Source organism: Homalodisca vitripennis, chromosome 1 (assembly GCF_021130785.1).
Source record: "Homalodisca vitripennis isolate AUS2020 chromosome 1, UT_GWSS_2.1, whole genome shotgun sequence".
In the NCBI taxonomy this organism is placed as follows: domain Eukaryota; kingdom Metazoa; phylum Arthropoda; class Insecta; order Hemiptera; family Cicadellidae; genus Homalodisca; species Homalodisca vitripennis.
In genome coordinates, this window is record NC_060207.1 from 160,657,839 (window position 1) to 160,679,021 (window position 21,183).

Consider the following 21,183-nt stretch of genomic DNA (forward strand, 5'->3'; position numbering starts at 1 on the left):
AGTTGAAACAGTACTAATATCATATTTGTAAATATTAGTAAATATTGTAACACTAAGTCAAATTTACCTGTGTTTCACAAGCTAGTACGGTGTTGTAAACATTGTAGAATGCCTCTTCGATTGTCTCACCACAGCACAACGCACCATGGTTGGACAGAAACATGACCTATAAACAGACAAATTTATAAATTATTTACTTCATTCATAAGCAGAGCATACTGCTTTGTCATACCATGAATGAAACTCCAAAATATACAGTTTACAATGCCAGATTTCGAGTATGCTATAACATTGTAAGACAAACATCAGGAATACTATTATCAGGTTGATACTATTGGTAATAATTAAAATATAGTAAAAACGTGTCATATCCGGCCCTGCAATATCTGGTTATCGGCGAGCTTCACAAGCAAGGAGTGCCACATGGGCATATTAAATCACTTCCTCCCTCACAGCAGCAGGTTGTGGAGCAGTTGCAGGTGAGGGTTGAGAGGGGGATTGGGGCTTGTTTCCCATCATGACAAATTGCTCATCTTATTTTTGGAAACAATGATCTTGGTAAAACTGTGATATCAGTGATGTTGTGTTAGCTTTCAAACGTGCAAAGGTCATTTTTACTTTTTCAGTAAGTTAAAATCTTGAAGAGGTGTATTTAGCGAGATAAAGCCGGTTCTCCCATAAGATTTTGGGAGTGGCATGAAAAATCACAGGTAACAATAATGGGTAAATATTGTGTTGCCAAACTTAAAATGAATAACAACAGACTTAAAATGTATAAATTGTGGATTTCATAGAACTATAGTTTACCATCCAGCTATGGTAACAGTACCTTGAAATACCCATAACATATTATTTTATTATGTTAAAAAAATAGTAGGCCAAATAATATGAAAGTTTCCAAACACATAACATGTCATAAACACAGTTTACTTGCAAGGTTTTTTCCATTCTTTGGGCAAAAAAAAAAAAAAAAAATGGGGAAAAGACAAAATAAACTGTCTAATTGCACTTACCTTATTGAGAGGTCCGAGATCTCGAGCCAGTTTCTCCTTCTCCTCGGGCTCATGGATAGAACCCAGATAGGGGTGCTGGCTCACTTCTCCTATCACTATAGACTCCTGACAGAGGGGCAGCAGACCACATTTCAACGACGACACCTGTGCATCAGATACTTTGTGTCATCTACCACTGTTACATACTTTGACTATTCCAGTTTATGTGCCTACTATTATGGTTTTAGATTTTCTTGTGGCACACTAAAACTATGATTGTGTACAGGGTCTAGAACCAATACAACCCTAAGTCCTATGAATGAGTTACCAAGTGATCTATTAAAATCAATGCCACTAATATAATTTGTACCTAGAAGGTTTTGAAGCAACTATCTCAAACAACTTTTTGTGTTATGGAGGAGAAACTGTTCACAGTGAGCCACTACACTATGTCATAGTTCAATATAAAATTCACAAGATGCCACTACAATATGTCATAGTTCAATATACAAATTGACCAGGGGGTACTACCCTATGTCATAGTTCAATGTAAAAATTAGCAAGGTGCCACTACAATGTTAGCTCAATATTTAAATTCACAAGATGCCACTACACTACGTTATAGTTCAATATAAAAATTGACAAGATGCCACTACACTATGTCATAGTTCAATGTAAAAATTAGCGTAAGGTGCCACTACAATGTCAGCTCAATATTCAAATTCACAAGATGCCACTACACTATGTCATAGTTCAATATAAAAATTGACAAGGTGCCACTATACTATGTCGTAGTTCAATAAACAAATTTACAAGGTGCCACTACACTATGTCATAGTTCAATATACAAATTGACCAGGGGGTACTACCCTATGTCATAGTTCAATGTAAAAATTAGCAAGGTGCCACTACAACGTCAGATCAATATTCAAATTCACAAGATGCCACTACACTACGTTATAGTTCAATATAAAAATTCACAAGGTGGCCTACACTATGTCATAGTTCAATGTAAAAATTAGCGTAAGGTGCCACTACAATGTCAGCTCAATATTCAAATTCACAAGATGCCATTACACTATGTCATAGTTCAATATAAAAATTGACAAGGTGCCACTACACTATGTCATAGGTCAATATAAAATTCACAAGGTGCCACTACACTATGTCGTAGTTCAATATAAAAATTCACAAGGGGCCACTACACTATTACATAGGTCAATATAAAATTCACAAGGTGCCACTACACTATGTCGTAGTTCAATATACAAATTCACAAGGTGCCACTACACTATGTCGTAGTTCAATAAACAAATTCACAAGGTGCCACTACACTATGTCATAGTTCAATATACAAATTGACCAGGGGTACTACCCTATGTCATAGTTCAATGTAAAAATTAGCAAGGTGCCACTACAATGTCAGCTCAATATTCAAATTCACAAGATGCCACTACACTACGTTATAGTTCAATATAAAAATTGACAAGGTGCCACTACACTATGTCATAGTTCAATATAAAAATTCACAAGGTGGCCTACACTATGTCATAGTTCAATATAAAAATTCACAAGGGGCCACTACACTATGTCATAGGTCTATACAAAATTCACAAGGTGCCACTACACTATATCGTAGTTCAATATACAAATTCACAAGGTGCCAACTACACTATGTCGTAGTTCAATATACAAATTCACAAGGTGCCACTACACTATGTCGTAGTTCAATAAACAAATTCACAAGGTGCCACTACACTATGTCATAGTTCAATATACAAATTGACCAGGGGGTACTACCCTATGTCATAGTTCAATGTAAAAATTAGCAAGGTGCCACTACAATGTCAGCTCAATATTCAAATTCACAAGATGCCACTACACTACGTTATAGTTCAATATAAAAATTGACAAGGTGCCACTACACTATGTCATAGTTCAATATAAAAATTCACAAGGTGGCACTACACTATGTCATAGTTCAATGTAAAAATTAGCGTAAGGTGCCACTACAATGTCAGCTCAATATTCAAATTCACAAGATGCCATTACACTATGTCATAGTTCAATATAAAAATTGACAAGGTGCCACTACACTATGTCATAGGTCAATATAAAATTCACAAGGTGCCACTACACTATGTCGTAGTTCAATATAAAAATTCACAAGGGGCCACTACACTATTACATAGGTCAATATAAAATTCACAAGGTGCCACTACACTATGTCGTAGTTCAATATACAAATTCACAAGGTGCCACTACACTATGTCGTAGTTCAATAAACAAATTCACAAGGTGCCACTACACTATGTCATAGTTCAATATACAAATTGACCAGGGGGTACTACACTATGTCATAGTTCAATGTAAAAATTAGCGTAAGGTGCCACTACAATGTCAGCTCAATATTCAAATTCACAAGATGCCATTACACTATGTCATAGTTCAATATAAAAATTGACAAGGTGCCACTACACTATGTCATAGGTCAATATAAAATTCAAAAGGTGCCACTACACTATGTCGTAGTTCAATATAAAAATTCACAAGGTGCCACTACACTATGTCGTAGTTCAATATAAAAATTCACAAGGTGGCCTACACTATGTCATAGTTCAATGTAAAAATTAGCGTAAGGTGCCACTACAATGTCAGCTCAATATTCAAATTCACAAGATGCCATTACACTATGTCATAGTTCAATATAAAAATTGACAAGGTGCCACTACACTATGTCATAGGTCAATATAAAATTCACAAGGTGCCACTACACTATGTCGTAGTTCAATATAAAAATTCACAAGGGGCCACTACACTATTACATAGGTCAATATAAAATTCACAAGGTGCCACTACACTATGTCGTAGTTCAATATACAAATTCACAAGGTGCCACTACACTATGTCGTAGTTCAATAAACAAATTCACAAGGTGCCACTACACTATGTCATAGTTCAATATACAAATTGACCAGGGGGTACTACCCTATGTCATAGTTCAATGTAAAAATTAGCAAGGTGCCACTACAATGTCAGCTCAATATTCAAATTCACAAGATGCCACTACACTACGTTATAGTTCAATATAAAAATTGACAAGGTGCCACTACACTATGTCATAGTTCAATATAAAAATTCACAAGGTGGCCTACACTATGTCATAGTTCAATATAAAAATTCACAAGGGGCCACTACACTATGTCATAGGTCTATACAAAATTCACAAGGTGCCACTACACTATATCGTAGTTCAATATACAAATTCACAAGGTGCCACTACACTATGTCGTAGTTCAATATACAAATTCACAAGGTGCCACTACACTATGTCGTAGTTCAATAAACAAATTCACAAGGTGCCACTACACTATGTCATAGTTCAATATACAAATTGACCAGGGGGTACTACCCTATGTCATAGTTCAATGTAAAAATTAGCAAGGTGCCACTACAATGTCAGCTCAATATTCAAATTCACAAGATGCCACTACACTACGTTATAGTTCAATATAAAAATTGACAAGGTGCCACTACACTATGTCATAGTTCAATATAAAAATTCACAAGGTGGCCTACACTATGTCATAGTTCAATGTAAAAATTAGCGTAAGGTGCCACTACAATGTCAGCTCAATATTCAAATTCACAAGATGCCATTACACTATGTCATAGTTCAATATAAAAATTGACAAGGTGCCACTACACTATGTCATAGGTCAATATAAAATTCACAAGGTGCCACTACACTATGTCGTAGTTCAATATAAAAATTCACAAGGGGCCACTACACTATTACATAGGTCAATATAAAATTCACAAGGTGCCACTACACTATGTCGTAGTTCAATATACAAATTCACAAGGTGCCACTACACTATGTCGTAGTTCAATAAACAAATTCACAAGGTGCCACTACACTATGTCATAGTTCAATATACAAATTGACCAGGGGGTACTACACTATGTCATAGTTCAATGTAAAAATTAGCAAGGTGCCACTACAATGTCAGCTCAATATTCAAATTCACAAGATGCCACTACACTATGTCATAGTTCAATATAAAAATTGACAAGGTGCCACTACACTATGTCATAGGTCAATATAAAATTCAAAAGGTGCCACTACACTATGTCGTAGTTCAATATAAAAATTCACAAGGTGCCACTACACTATGTCGTAGTTCAATATAAAAATTCACAAGGGGCCACTACACTATGTCATAGGTCAATATACAAATTAACAAAGGGATACTACTCTATGTCATAGTTCAGTGAAAGATTAGCAAGGGGCCACTAAAATGTCAGCTCAATATTCAATTTCACAAGGTGCCAGTACAATATGTCAGTTCAATATACATAAAAATAAGGTCTTGAAAATAGTAATACTGAGGTTAAACTTTACATTATCCAGTGAACTGATATTTAATTAAACAACCAATGTTAATAATTATTCACTGTTTCATCACTGTTTATGTTTAAAATAATACAAAATAAATCTAAAATGGCGTTAATAAACTTCACATAATAATTTCTAAGTAAAACCATTCCTTAACTAGAACTAGATATATAATAAAAGGTGATAAACATACAGCAAGGACGGAAGGCGTGTGTAGATGGATGATACACTTTATGTCAGGCCGGGCCGCATGTACGACCGCGTGCAGCTGGAAACCAGACACATTGACACCGAAGTTGGTGGTGCCCTGCTCCACCACCTGCCCCTGCATGTCCACCTTTACCAGGCTGGACGCAGTGATCTCGTGGTATAGCATACCAAAAGGGTTCACTAGGAAATGCTCCTGGTCTTGGTTTAATCTGGCCTGCAATTGAAAACACATAATGTATAGAAATATTAAATATAGATTATTAGTTTTTGTCACAGGTAATAATAGTTTGGAAGTAAACAGTAAGTAGCATTTTCATAATTTTACCTGAAATATACAACAATAATGTTTACACAATAGTCACTTTGAGCAACAAAAATCACTGTAACAATATGATAATTGTTTTGAAGCAACTTCTCATATTTTCATTACCTCATAAATTCTGTGTTGTATTAATTTTAAAGAATCCTTTTTAGGAACAGTTTCAAATACACTGTCTTGAAGGAAAGAGTTTTATACAGTCAATTTTAATTCAGCAGTTAACAAGCTATGACTAATCTGCTGTTTGTTACTTCAGCTCCATGTGATTGGTAGATAAACTCAGTTCATTATTTACTAAATTGCACCCAAGTTGTTGATAAAGGTCCCATCTTCTGATAGCAACTGAGACTTCTGACTGTTCAAGTATGTGATATTTTAACAACTGATTGTTTATATTTTCAACATTTCAAACATATTTCGAAATAATAGAACAGATCCCACCACAAAAATTTTATTTGTTTTCAATGAGATTAAACATTCCCTTAAATCCCCAACCAAAGAAATGCTATTGTACATTTTCTAATTTTACTATAGTTAAAGAAGGTAGAAGTACGCCACACCATTTGTCCTATAACAGGCTTTGCTGAGGTTGCATAAAAAATTTCAAGTATACCTCATTTTATTAAGCTACACGTGTTACCATTAAATCATATGTTAAAATGTCATATTGTTTAAGGAAAAAAATTAATTGTTCTCAGTTTGTTTACAAATATATTTATTCTGTGACCTTATCGCTTTCATCATGGTTAACCATGAGATCAATGTTGCTAGCACTCAGCCAAATCTCATGGAGTGGCATGCACATCATCGAAATCAATGTTGATTTAGGAATATAAAGGAATCTTCATTCAAAATTCAAGCCTATAGGTCAATTTTTTTTTAGACATTATGTGGACAGACAGACATATTGACTGACTGAAATAAAATTTGTCCAGCCCCTCTTGTCATAAAACTCTTATAACACTTCATTACCTGTTTTTATTCCACTTACACACACTGTATTCCACTACCAATTTTTTTTATTGCTATAAAGATCATATGTTACTTGAGACTCCACTAATAAAAAGATAAACCCAACCACTAAAAAATTCCAGTTATGTTCTTAAACCTTATTTCTTCTGTGTTCTGAAATATCTACTCCGGCAGACAGCTGACAAAACTATTGTAAGCATTGGTATTGTTAAACGTTACTGTATACTCCTTGTACTTTTGTGTAGAAACAAGTTACGAGGCATGTTTTTAAAGTAAGTACCTTGTACCTTTAACTCGCAACAAAACAAAAATAATGTAGATATACGAAACTTTTCTATAATTTTTCAAAAAAACAATTATGTATACAATGTACATTGTAACCTATTTGTAACATTGTCTGAGATTAAATTAAACAAGAAAAAAAAATGGATGGCATTTTTTATAACCTTTTTCCTAATAAATAGATTTAAATGGCTACTACAGTTAACATAAAACTAATTTCAGACATTAAAAGCGATAACTGGCGGGTTATTCACCATTCTCATACCCATTATGGTTTGCAATCAGTGAGTAACTGCAGATTTTACATGCAATCACTATTTCATATGTTACAGTAAGACATCTTTGTACTGACATTAATCATGAATTCATTATTTTTAAAATCTGTTTCTGCCTTATTATTGCATGAACATAATGTTCTGTGAGGTGGATCAATGAATCTATCAGATTTTTGTTAAGTAACATATATTTTCAAGCCTAATCATTTTTTTTGCACTTGATTATTCTTTGCGACATTTGTAATTGGAATAAGTATTTTATTCATTTTTGTATTGCATGAAGTGTTTTGTGTTGAGTGCATGGAACAGATAATAGCACTGAACACAAATAATAATTATTTTACGGCACTGCATAATAGTCCAAAGTAAAAATAAGTGCTTATTGCAAAAATTATCCATAACTTGTTTGTTGTACAATACAGAATATTTTCCACTTCTATATGTAGAATTTATAGTATATTTTTATAAATTTCCACAAATATACACATTTCTAAAAATTACATAACAATTAATAACTTTTATCAATTAAGCTTTACAAACTTTCAAGAAGAAAATCATTTTCAATCATGTTCCCACCCAAACAGTACAAAAATGTCAAAAAAAGGGTAAAATTTAAGCCATATCTTTTTCAATTTCAAAACAATATGCAATATTTTGTATAAGTTTACAAACATAAATCAAAACAAATTAATAACAAAGAATTTATGCAAACAAAAACCTGAAATAATAATTCCCACATAGGAATATTCTGTGTATGGAAAAGAATCATTATTTAGACATTAAGTAAAAATAAAAAAGGATACTACTTTATATCATTTTCTGACAAAGATAGTTCATGTATAGCCTCACTGTAATAGTGGTTCTCCCTTGAGTGTATTGACTGCTACTACTAGGATTAGTGACCTAATAATTGTCTAATCAGTTGTTATATCTTACAGTGATGTGATTGTAGATATTCTGTGTCCAGCCGTAAAGATCCATGAGTCTGTACACAGCGGCAAGTTTACATCTCAGGATCTTCTCACCCTTGGCGTAACCCATACTCTCCACTCCTCGGATGTCATTGATTGGCACCACACAGTTCGAAGCTACAACATTCCACAACTTGTCACAATAATCTATCTACTCATACATTGCATTACGCAATCTTCAAGTGATAATTCAGTTAATTCTTATTACAATACAACTGGTTAAGATATTTTAATATAATATTTCTATTGAAACAAATAGCTTGAAAGTGGCCTCAACCGTAATCAGATATGGTGGTATGGTGACGGATCAACATTCAATTCAGACAGATAACACCACTTGAACTGTTGTGTGTTTTGGTTTATGTTAAAAAGATAAGAGCTGCTCTTCAAATCCTGTCTGTCAACACTCCACTACCACTGTACCACATCAGAGTTTACTTTATTTGAAATAGTAGATTTATGTATAACATTAAATTGGTTTTGTTACTTCATATTAGTAAATATAACCAACACATTTCTTCTTATTCCAATAAAATTGTTAATCATGTGTTTTTGTGTGTCCTTATTATGGACGCTTTAAAAATAAAGTAAAATAGAAAGAATTCTACTAATAAACTAGCAATTACTTATGGCAATGCACACAATTTCCTATTAAATAACAGAGACATCATAGCATGTTCTTTCGAAATGGCATAATAAACAGTCCTGCGATAAGTGACTGTCAACTTCTATATGTAACTTGTTAAGAGTAATAGCCCAAACATTAGAGTAAAGTGATGTCATTTTGTATAAAATCCACCATAACACGTTTTGCATGAGCCATAAATGACTAGCACAGGAGAGCGTATGCATGCATTTATAAAGGAGGTCACTGAAAACGTATTTTAAGTCATCATAAATACTTTTAACAGTAATTTAAGTATTTTTCTTTACAAAATAAAGTATTATAACAGATTTCTAACATTCTATTTAAAAGCATTTTGCATTTTGAGTTAAATTTTTGTTTACAAATGATGAAACAGGCCTCTTTAATAACTGCTGAAAAATCGCTCCTAGCATTAGTATATCAAAATAACACCATAAATTAAAAAATGTTAAACACCACATTAAACTCTAAGCCGCCATAAAAATAGAAATTTCCATAAGGGATTTTAAAGTTGACAACAATATTAGAAAATACAGACCGTATTACAAAATTGTAACTATGAAACTGTAATACACAAAAAATACAGTCAAGTTTACAATTAAAAGTTTGCTTTCTTAAGAATTTCATCATAAGTTTATTTATAATTCATGTTGGAATAATTTTAATCCATAAACATCATAAGCATTTCTTAGTTTCCTAGTAAAACTTGACTGTCCTAGGACATCTATTGTGGCGAAGGATCTAAATTGGCGAAGGATGAAAGAGACTGGAATGTATGAAAGTTATGTAAGTTTGAATGTGGTAGTTGTGTGGTATGAGAGTTTAAAAGTTAGAAAATAATTATGACGTTTGCCATACAATGTGAAGAAATTGTTGCGAGCAATAAAAGATTTAATTTGATTTGATTTGACATCAGAATTAAGAAAAACAAAAATATAGCTTTTCAAACAGTTACAACCTAATGTCCACATCTATAGGTCTTAATGAAAATTGTGTTGTTTATCTATTTAAGACATAAGGAATATAAGTCAAATTTTATCTTTTTGTTATCGGAAGGTTGGAATGCTTTTTATATAGGCTACGAGAAAAAATGTTACAATTGGAGATACATTAACAGTGGAGATTAGAAAGAATTTATGAAAACAAAATTTTTAATTATACAGATGTTGTCAAGTGTAGAAATAAATGATAAATAATTACAAAACAAAACTATATAACCTCTATCTGCAATTTTATAAATATATGTATAACTATTAAAGCTTATCTATTCAAATTATTAGGAAAGAAAGTTAACAGTGCGGTTTGTTTTCATGCAGATAACAAAAGAATGGGTGGAGCAAAACAGCAATGAATGTCTACATTAAACAATAACATATGATAATCAACCTAAATGTACATTAGAGTTTTAAAATACCTACACTGGAATCACAGTTCCCATAATCTTGGATAAATGTAAGATATATATATATATATATATATATATATATATATATATATATATAAAGATCTTAATAAAATATACAATGTTTTATATATATATATATATATATATATATATAAAGATCTTACATTTATCCAAGATTATGGGAACTGTGATTCTAGTGTAGGTATTTTAAAACTCTAATATATATGTCTGTTTATATATAAACACAATGTTTGTTTATGCTAATCTCTGAAACCAGTGACCCAATTATAATGACATTTTGGAGATATGTATTATTTGGTCCCACTTATAAAAGATAAGTTTTTATCTCAATCAATTATTTTTATTGTGAATTTAAGGTTTATAATAGATAAGGGTTAAATTCACTTGTAGAGCCTGTTCAATGTAATTAACTGCTCTGCATAAACATAATTTTATAGCAGTATAATGATATATTTAATTAATTTAACTACTTTCTAAACATTGGTTTACTTTTATAGTCTTGAAAGCATAGAATAAACTTGAAAACTCTTAGAGCTATTAGAATTTTTTTAATAGTAGTAAATGTTAATAAAACAATACTTTTACAATATAGCTTTTGGACAAGGCCTTTCGAAACCAAAGATATTATCATCAATTTTGTGATTTGTTTACTACTACATTTACTACTAATGTAAACTGCTTTATTTACAACTTGTAGAGTAACCAATTAAAAGGAGAGTGGCAATCTAATTGTGTTAGTCTTCCTGACAAAGAGAAATAATATATAAAATAATACACAAAAACAGGCCGGAAGCGATCTTATAATGTTCACATATACATGTAATACGTTCGACTTGAGTACAAGTAAATTCAGTAATATTGTTTTAATAATAATATTAGTTGTGTAATTTCGAAAATTATTCGATTAAATCCCTACTTTATAATAGGGACTTTAAAATAACTAGTTTTTTAAAATTTAAATAGATTTGAAAATGTATAAAACGAGATAAATTAACCCTGAAAAAAATAATCCTCTTTTAGATCAGGCATATTTAGTATTAAAAAGCCATTTAGATAAGACGTAACGATAACAAAATTTATACACTAATTTATCTTCAAATTAGTGTTATGAAAACATAACATTTCGATGTATAATCAGTCTGTGAAAAAGGCTCAGAATATTACGTCATAAAATAGAAGGGCAATACAAGACAGACATTGAGACATATAGTCTGCATTGTGCTAATGATAGCATTTCCAGCAGACATAGTGTATCAATGTCAAAAATGGGCTGAATGGAACATAGGAGATTTTCTTCTTTGGAAGAAATAGCTAGCAGATTTATAAATACATCTTTGGGTTAATTTTTTTATCCCTAACAATAATATTTTCTCTTACTTTTAGCAAAAGTGTTTTAATTATTTGTATGAAAAATAGTATTTGAATGAATAGATAAATCAATGCTACTGTTTTCTTGTGGTATCCTGTGGTATTTCCAAAAATATACTAATGTTTATTTATAAAAATTTACAAATATTTACTAAGTACTACTTTATTATTTATAAGTACTAAAATATACACTTCCATCATAACAAAATGATTATAAACGATTGATTTTTCTAATACATCATTATTTGTGGGCTGGTTTATGTAGTAGGCTACTTACTAACAATATAGCATGCATAATCAGTGGAATTGCTACTTGCTTTGTTTCTCTGAGTAAATCAGCTCTAAATGATGACTACTCAGTTTCTTATTGAGTATTGCTATCTTGTTTGACTGTTACTTGTAGTTATAACTTTTTTTTATTACTCTTCATGTTTAATGTTAGACAAACTTATCAATTTCTAAACTTATATTTTATATATTATTGTTGTGTCAATTTGTTTAAAACTATACAAAGTAATCCGGAAAAAAATCTCCTGTTGGACATTTCTTCAAAAAAAATATGAAAAACAGTTTTTCATATTGTAGCCGAATATTATCATATGATTTTGATTGATTGCAAGGCTGCAGTATAATAAGAGGCCACCACCACAATAGAATCATAGTATATCCTTAAAAACAGTAAAAAGTAACTAAATGTTCAACGGTTTTGTTTGTTACATTTTATAGAGACATGACATAGATAGTTTTTATATAATGTAATTCGTGTCACATTTTTGTTTCTTTAGTTTAGATAATCATAAATATGATTCTATTGTGGTGGTGGCCTCTTATTATACTGTATTTCATCGTGATGTTGATGATACATATGAAAAAATTTTGAACACAACTGTGCAAACTAGGCGTAAAAATAATTATCAGTTGCCTAGCAATAAGCGGCAATGTGAAGCGACTTCTAAGACGTCGCTTGCCACGTCACGGCGGCGTAAATAGAACGTCTTAGACGTCGCTTGCCACTTAGAGGGTTAATGATCATGGCATAGTCACAGTAATTGTCGAAACACATCTCAGAAATAAAAAGTTACAGTGAATTACAAACTGTGTATGTGTAAAACAAGTCTTATTCTTTAATTTGGTATACTAAACATATCAATTCATACTTTAATAATGGTGCCATGACGATACTCGTTGACGCATTGAGATCGCAAATCTAGCGTTTTGGCTGTGCTCTAATGCGTCTCTTTCACTACTTGTAGCGCTTGTAGGGTTAATGTTTGAAAAATAACTGTAACCAACATACAGTTATAAGTGTATTGCAAGAACAGAGAGACACTTTGAAATTATCAACTCACTTTTGAAAAAGTTGGTAGACTGGAGACGCCCACCCTGGATGCCCATCATGTCCGAAATCTGCTGGAGCAGGCCGGCTGGACCGTTGCCGTCCTTCAGCTGAACTTCGATGATCCTCTCCAGCTCCTCTCGGAATAACCGGCTGCTCATGATCATCTCGACACGTTTCCGCCTCTCCATCTCTCTCATGTCCTGCAACAAACCCACCACTCAAATCACATATGTACTATTTGGAGTTAATATCCTTAGTAAAATTGAGGTTAAACACTTTCGATTTTGATTGCAACTACATATCCAAACCATAAAAACCTTTTTTTTTCAACCTGTCAAAAACAGAATTCCTTTATAGCGGTTAGAAAAGGTTCACTCTTTAAAGATTTTTAAAGCACATAGCCAGCAAATACAATAATAAGTTTATTTAACTCTTTTGTTAGATTACACAAAATGCGAATTTTTAAGTTTGACGGGCTTGGAGAGTCCAATTGTAAAGATTTTTTAATAATTTTGGTACTCATGTTCCTGAAGTATAATCAAATTTCCAGCAGCAGCTGTATTCATTGTTCACTTTTTCAGAGGCAGCTGCTATGGTTGTAAATGTTTTATGAAATCAGTGATTTTGATTTGTTAAAAAACTAGATCAAATAATTTGTATAAAATGTTATATAAAACATTAAATAAAGTTAAAATAAGTGTGGGAAATGTTAATAAATGCCTATGGTGAGACTATAATGAATAAAACAGGGTAACAACGTTTCATAGATGGTCGCGAAGAAATTAAAGATAACGATTGCTTCTTGCTTTCGGACGCCCTATCACACCAACAACCAATTAAAACGTGAAAAAAGTGAAAGAAATGGTTATGAACAATCGCTTTATTACAATCAGAGAAGTCACTGATTATGTTAGCATATTAACTGACTCAAGCCAAATTGTTGAATTTTGGACACAAACACCGGAGAATGGAAATTACTCAAGAGTCAATAAAAAAAGTTAACGACGATGCAGGATTACTGAAACGTGTTATAACAGGTGACGAAATGTGGGTTTATGAGTGACGTCAAAACTAAGACAATAACCCCAGTGGAGGCATTCTGGATCGTGAAGATCGAGAAAAAGGCAATCCCTATTTTTATTTCCAAAGATAAAATTAAAGAAATTTGTTTTACAAGCATAGTTGGCATTAAAAAAGCATTGTTGAAAGAGCTAAAGGCTATTCTAAAAGATTGAATTTGAAAAGTGTTTTGAGGATTGGAAGAAATGCTGGTACAAGTGTATAGTACCTAATGGGAACTACTTAATGTAGATGAATAAATAAATATAAAAAAATTCCAAGTACTTTTTGAACATACCTCATATACAACATACCACACATTCATTAACTCATCAATTCTCCAACATTCAGACACCCCAGTTGAAATCTGGCACATGACTTAAAAAGATAAACTAAATCATTTTCATAAAGATCAAACATTTATAGGAGTTGCAACTTCTAGAACAACTATATTTTGTTTCTCAACTATTCAGTGTTATAGAAAGATGAAATTATACACACAATCATCATATGCTCTGAAAAAATAAATAAGAGATTTTTTATGTAGCTTAAATACCCATAGAGGATAGAGGTCGAACCGGGTTGCCACCATTAGAAGAACTTTATTTGTCTTTTTTCCAACTTCCCAATGTCCTGGAGAGATGACATTAATTTAACACACATAATATGACTCGTGATTTACAAGAAAACCAAAAGAAATTTTATAAGGGAAATCAAACACCCTCAGGGGTTAAAATGGGTTTGTAACCCCAAGAAGAATTATATTTTATTTTCCCCAATGTTTACAACAATGAAATTTGAAAAAAAAACCTCTGACAGGAAGTAGTCACTCATTTTACCTTTTCAGACAAACGTATTATATATTTTCTTAATAGAAGCAACAATACAATGCTACTATAGCACCAGAATTATATTACAATACCCGGAAGTAGACACTTTTTGACTGAAGTAAACTTTTCAGACCAACATGTATCTTCTCTTGAGCGGAGCGCCAATTCAAATGTTAGTAGCCCTACCATTAAACATTAGGTGCCTACCAGGAATAAAAAGACCGGTACAAGATTATCAGGCCAGAAGACACATTTTGACCAAAATAGGGTTTTTAGACCAAGTATGTACATTTTTTATATAGTGGAAACAAGGATACCTTTTCTTCTATGGGGCGACCTATTGCCATGCATTTAAGCTTCAAGGGCCTTTTGCGCACTCCAGAAGCCATGAGGCCTACCAGTCTACAGTTTCAGCAGTTCCATAAACCGCTGTAAACAACCTATCATATCCTCCTGGAGAAATTCACCACTCTTGTCCAAACTATCAAAGATGGCATACCGCTCCCTTGCCATTGCAGGACAAAGAGCAGGTGTTCAGATGTTTCCTCCTGTTCATCACATATTCTATAGAGTGGATCCTCCCGAATGATGCCAAGTCTGTGAAGATGCTTCCTTACGTGACCTTGTCCCATTATCAGATTTAAAACTCGAGATGACACAGATAACTCTAGTATGATGTGTGTGTAATATAATTGATCTAATTAAAAAATGCCTCTTCACGTGCTAAACCAGTGGAAATTGTGTTATGAACTCTGACTCTTAGCAATGAACAATGCAATAATATGTACTATAAACATGTCTACTTACGATTCAAAATAGGACTCCATCATATGACACTACATGTGATTCCACTAAGATTACTACGGACTTAGTATTCCTCCACTCCGACCGTAAATATTTCAAGCATTACTAAAATTGTAGGAGCTATTCATTCAAATATTGTAAAATGTAGTAGAGAAATTGTGTATTTCATTGGTAATCATAAAAATTAATTCACTCTCTGAGATCAGAACCTCAACATTGCACTTTTATATTAAATTTTAGTTATTCTGAAATTTATCAGAATGTAATATCTTCAAGTGACAATCAATCATTTTTCAGGAGTAATATGCCATTATAAATGATGCCTATGATGTTGTACCGTTATTTAGTTTAATTTCCTATCTATATCTTATTATTATCTATTATCTATCAAGTTTTATTATTTTATTTCATTATTCACAACCACCTGCGGTTATTCTGATGGCATCTGTCATTACTACAAAATTTTTTGTGAAATCAGCTAACTGGAGTACTGGAGAATTCATTATGGGTTCTTTTAACTTTAAAAATAAATTTTGACATTCACTACAGCTCTCTTCAAATTGTGTACAGTAAAATAATCAGAGGTGTTGCTTGGCAGCAAGATGTTCAGCTAGAAAGAGAGAAAAGATTATTACGCATACCAATTAATCCACAAAGAATTTAGTTCCAAAAACATCGGATTGAACTTATGCTAACCAGTAACAAAAAACAGGGTTGCGAAAATATGTATTACATCAAATGAAACAAAATGACGGCACAACGTAACTGTTATTCATTCAATAAGAAATAGTGTTCAAAGCACCGGGTAACTGCTAGCTATCTTGTACCTTTTCTTTTTTGTGCTATATAAGCACTTTTAAGGCTTGGTTTCAGCATTGTTCTCGTTTTATGCGTCTAAAAAAGGGTCTGTTACTTGTAGGTAAGGCAATATATTATATTATAAGCAATATTTTTAAACTGTATTACCGCATCAATATCTGCTGGCCGCATCTTGGTTCTGTCATCTTCCTCCTCCGCTCCAAAACCGTTTGTCTGGGGCGGAACATCCGCCTCGCTCACATCTGTCATGTTCGCACCGGTAGATTCTGGAAAAGACATACAGTGTTAACTCAACATTACAATTATGAACATTTTACACTTACAAAACTACATTGTTTTTACTAACTACATCAGAATTCAGGAAGCCTTCGTCAAAAAGATACTTAATGTCTAAGCAATACTGTACAAGAAATATGTTTTAAAGAATTTATAACATTTGAATATGAATGTAGTTTTACGGTTTTTAAAAGTAATTGTAATTAGAACTAGACTCATCATCATAACATTAGTGTTAAACAAATAATTCATTAAACTATATTTCAAAAATAGTAATGCATATTCAGTTTGATATTTCAAGGTGACAGCCACATTGAGATCTGCTTTCTTACTTCCATGCTGGAAGGAAACAGATAATTATGATCTATTTTGATGTCACAATAACTTATTAGTGATACAACATAGTTTAAAAAAAAATTATATAATTAGATATAATGAAAATTAAAAAACAAAACATTTTAACTGTAATTATTACATTTATATTCAACAAATTAGAAACATTATTTTAATTGAAGGATTGTTTCAATCCAGTTACATCTAATTGTTTCTCTAGATGGCAATGAATATTGTTTGAACCTATTTCATAAGTGAAAAATTATTTGATTGCAATCTGTACATTTAAAAAGAAACCAATGTACAATTCTAAAATTAGCCCAAAGTTGTGTGCACAATTGAGTCATTAAGATTCGACTCTCGGTTAGGTTCTTTGATGCCGAACTGACAGGAGGGCGGGAAACGCTATCAGCCGCTAATGACGGCGACCGGCGCGGCAGTGTTATCAAAGGTCACAGTGATAACAGTGGCGTGTCGGTCTACTGTGTAGTGAGCAGGACCTGGCACGTTAGCCGCCCGCTGCCCGCCCGGCTGCCCCTCACAGTCCACTTCCGTATATGGAGAGTCTAGACCAAACCGGTCGGGCATCCTGTCAGCCGATGCCGCGCTCTGGCTCGTGCTACCCGCTCCTCGCTTCTCGTTGGCGATGCACTTAATCCCTGAACATTCTCAGCCGACCGTACTAATACCCCGATCGCAGACTTTTCTCTCATCTGGTCGGCAGTCGGCATTCCCCCCAATCCCTTAGCATTCGCGAGCCGACTGCACTAATACCCCGATCGCAGATATTTCTTTCGTCTGGTCGGCAATAGGCACTCGCAATGCTTTAATATTCACGAGCCGACTATACTAATACCCCGATCGCAGATATTTTTTTCGTCTGGTCGGCAGTCGCAATCCATTAACATTCGCACTAGTACTAAAACCCGATCGTAGATATTTCTCTCGTCTGGCAGTCGACACACCTATATCGGTAAAATATGCAAATTGTCCTGAAATAGGTAAAACAGATAATACTTGACTGGATTTTAACGAGAATTTATATACATACTTCTCTTATACCAATAGAAAAAATTCAGTATTTGAAACTAAATGTACGGAAGTGTTGGAGAGACAGGCGCTCTGCACTGTCGCGTGTGATATGGTGGGGCAGAGGTGAACGTGCGTGAGCATGTGGCACGTACGTGTCGGTGTCGCACATAATGACACTCATTTGCCTGTCTAGTGTCTTCAGCAGGAGTCCGTTATTGGACCGTTGTCCTCCCCACTCATCGGCACGAGCGCGGCGCGCCACGGTGGTCATAGCACGCCCTATCCACTTACACTAAGTTAATACTTCCTGTACCCCTGACTTAATTTCGTTCATTACCTACTTAATTAGTTTGGAACGACATTTTAACGTGTTCTTCCGATATACTATTTCCACTAGTCAGACATTTGTGTAGTCAATCGTTGCTGTAACTCATTCTTATCCGTAATATTTTGTAACTAAAACGAAAACCTTGGGATCGAGGTGTGGCGTTGTGTTCAATCGAAGAGCTGCAATTTCACTCTGACTGATAATTACAGCTAGTATTCTTCAGATTACGTATCCCTTATCAAACAGCTGTGTCACTTCTAGCTGACTGCACCCTCCTACGCATTCATGTTTGTGTGCAATATTTCAATTAAGATTTCTCTGAAATCCCATATAATACCTACACTTAGCCATCTAAATAAACAAGAACTATAATATTAACATATCTTCACAAGGCTAGCACAGCTAATCAATCATTACTGAACTGTTCTACACACAACATTACTTTTACATAATAATAAGAGTATTTCATGAACTCAACAACCTTAACTTCAATCTGAAGATTTTAAATAATGTCGCTACAGAGTCCTTGAACGACGTTTGACTCTAACAGCTTTAACAGTAACGGGCCACGACGGAAGTGATGCATTTGTCGCGTAAGATACGAAAATAGATCAGCTACGCTCTTCCCTTCAAGTCTTCTATTATCGGAGTGCTGTGCTCCCATTTTTTATCGTCCACTTTTTCTTGGACTTGACGTTCTGAATTAAGTAGGCACTTCCCTGTCTTGAAGACAACGACAAGAATGTTTGGACCCGGATATGATGACAGTTGGTAGTAGTTGTGTCCAGACCGGGGCCGGTGAGCTGGAGGCTGCAGGGCAAGCAGCAGTACCTCAGGTGCCCATTGTGCCGGTGACATCATCTCCCGTTGCGCAACAGAGAAAGCACTGCACGCTGTACCACGCCAGCCGGCCTAGCTGCGCGCATGTACGAGACCTCGACACTAGTTCTCCTCAACACTTCACAGATTGTTTTAACGTGTGTATTACTTTAACCCTTACAGCCACTTTTTACTTGACGTCCTTAACACTGCCAGTCTGTTATTTTCAATTGTATTGAGATCCAAATTGCAGTTGGTTTCTTTTGTAATAAATGTAAATTTCATTTGATTATAAGTATATAAATAACCTTTCAGAGAAGTTATATTTGTTTCTTTTATTTACACTTACTTTGGAAATATATATTTAGCGGAGTTTCAAGTTTATTGAGGTTTAAATCAGTATTTTGTAATGTTCAACTTCCCGAACAGAAAATAAAATCATGGGAAACACGTGGAACACCTAAAATATATTTAAATTATATCAAACAATGTGCCAAAGCTACTGACTGTCACCTTCACAATTGTTGTCAACCAAGGAACTTCAATGTAATTGAAACAGCCTATCAACATTCCTTATTGTCTTTTCTCTCAAGATTGTTCTTGGGCGAGTTATAATAAAAAGACGAAGCACACTTTAATATTGATAATAAACTATCCGAAACCTAAGAAACTCATGACGAACACTTGACCACAGAGTAATAAGGTACTGTATATTATTACTCTGTGACTTGACGGTCGTCGGTTACCGCATGAACGACGTGAACGTGACGCCATCGTAGTTTTGACGTTAATTTAATTTTTGCGTTATACTCCTGGTAAACTAAACCCTGATCAACTTAACCTGCTGAATAACATTACTGTTTGATCAAGTAGTCTCCAGATAAACAAAACACCTGCTATTTTAGCGTTCTTTGGTTCTTATTTAGTACACAAATCTCTACTTCCTCGAACACCAATAAATGATAAAAATGTTGTAAATAGTTTCACAAGCCATGTAAAAATACAAATGTTGAATTCAGGATTTTAATGTTTAATAACCTAACAAAATTCAAAATAGCAGACCTATTTCACCATATTGTCTTTTTATGATGACCCTGTCTTGATGAAGTTCATGTCTCAATTCAAATTTTCTACAAAAAAGATCTTGTTACTTTTCACACCCTGAAAATAAAAAAAAATTGTAAACATGAGTAATTTTTAAGCTTAAATCACCTAATTGCAGATTAAGTGGCATCACTTTTTAATTTATACCAATTACAGAGACTTTTGTCGTGCAACTGACAGAAATATCCAAATATATCAACAGTCTACTTAACTCCCCGGCGAACCTCCCCCATTCACCTCCCAAAATCGTATATTTTCGCTTGAAATAAACAAATTTCCAATGCCGGGGGCTGCGAGCGGAATATCCACTCTCGCTTTCTGTAAACTACCACAGAAACAATGGATAAATATAAGCCGGAATAATGCATTTTTAAGTTAGAAAGTTTACTGTGCCGGAGTCTATTCAACCCTAACGAAAACGAGATGCCGCTTACTTGACTATTTATAAGCATTAAAACAAACAAAGTGAACAAAGATAAAAGTAATTTAAAACCTAAAATAACTCAACACAACCAATTATATTATATTCGGGAACACGTTGATAACTGAGTACTGGAATGTTTCATAAGATAAAACGTTA

At 33.5% G+C, this 21,183-nt stretch overlaps 1 protein-coding gene across 13 annotated transcripts in view; it reads right to left on the reverse strand.

Moving 5' to 3' along the window:
* LOC124375219 (protein hu-li tai shao) overlaps positions 1 to 21,183 on the reverse strand; it is a 152,771-nt gene that overhangs the window by 56,729 nt on the left and 74,859 nt on the right. For all 13 annotated transcript variants that reach the window (XM_046833354.1, XM_046833346.1, XM_046833352.1 and 10 more), the window contains 6 exons: positions 16,859 to 16,977; positions 13,210 to 13,399; positions 8,386 to 8,537; positions 5,585 to 5,815; positions 1,014 to 1,157; positions 68 to 166 (listed from right to left, as the gene is read on the reverse strand). In XM_046833354.1, coding sequence (XP_046689310.1) covers positions 68 to 166; positions 1,014 to 1,157; positions 5,585 to 5,815; positions 8,386 to 8,537; positions 13,210 to 13,399; positions 16,859 to 16,960 — 918 coding nt within the window. In that variant the 5' untranslated portion in view covers positions 16,961 to 16,977. The remainder of the gene's footprint in view (positions 1 to 67; positions 167 to 1,013; positions 1,158 to 5,584; positions 5,816 to 8,385; positions 8,538 to 13,209; positions 13,400 to 16,858; positions 16,978 to 21,183) is intronic.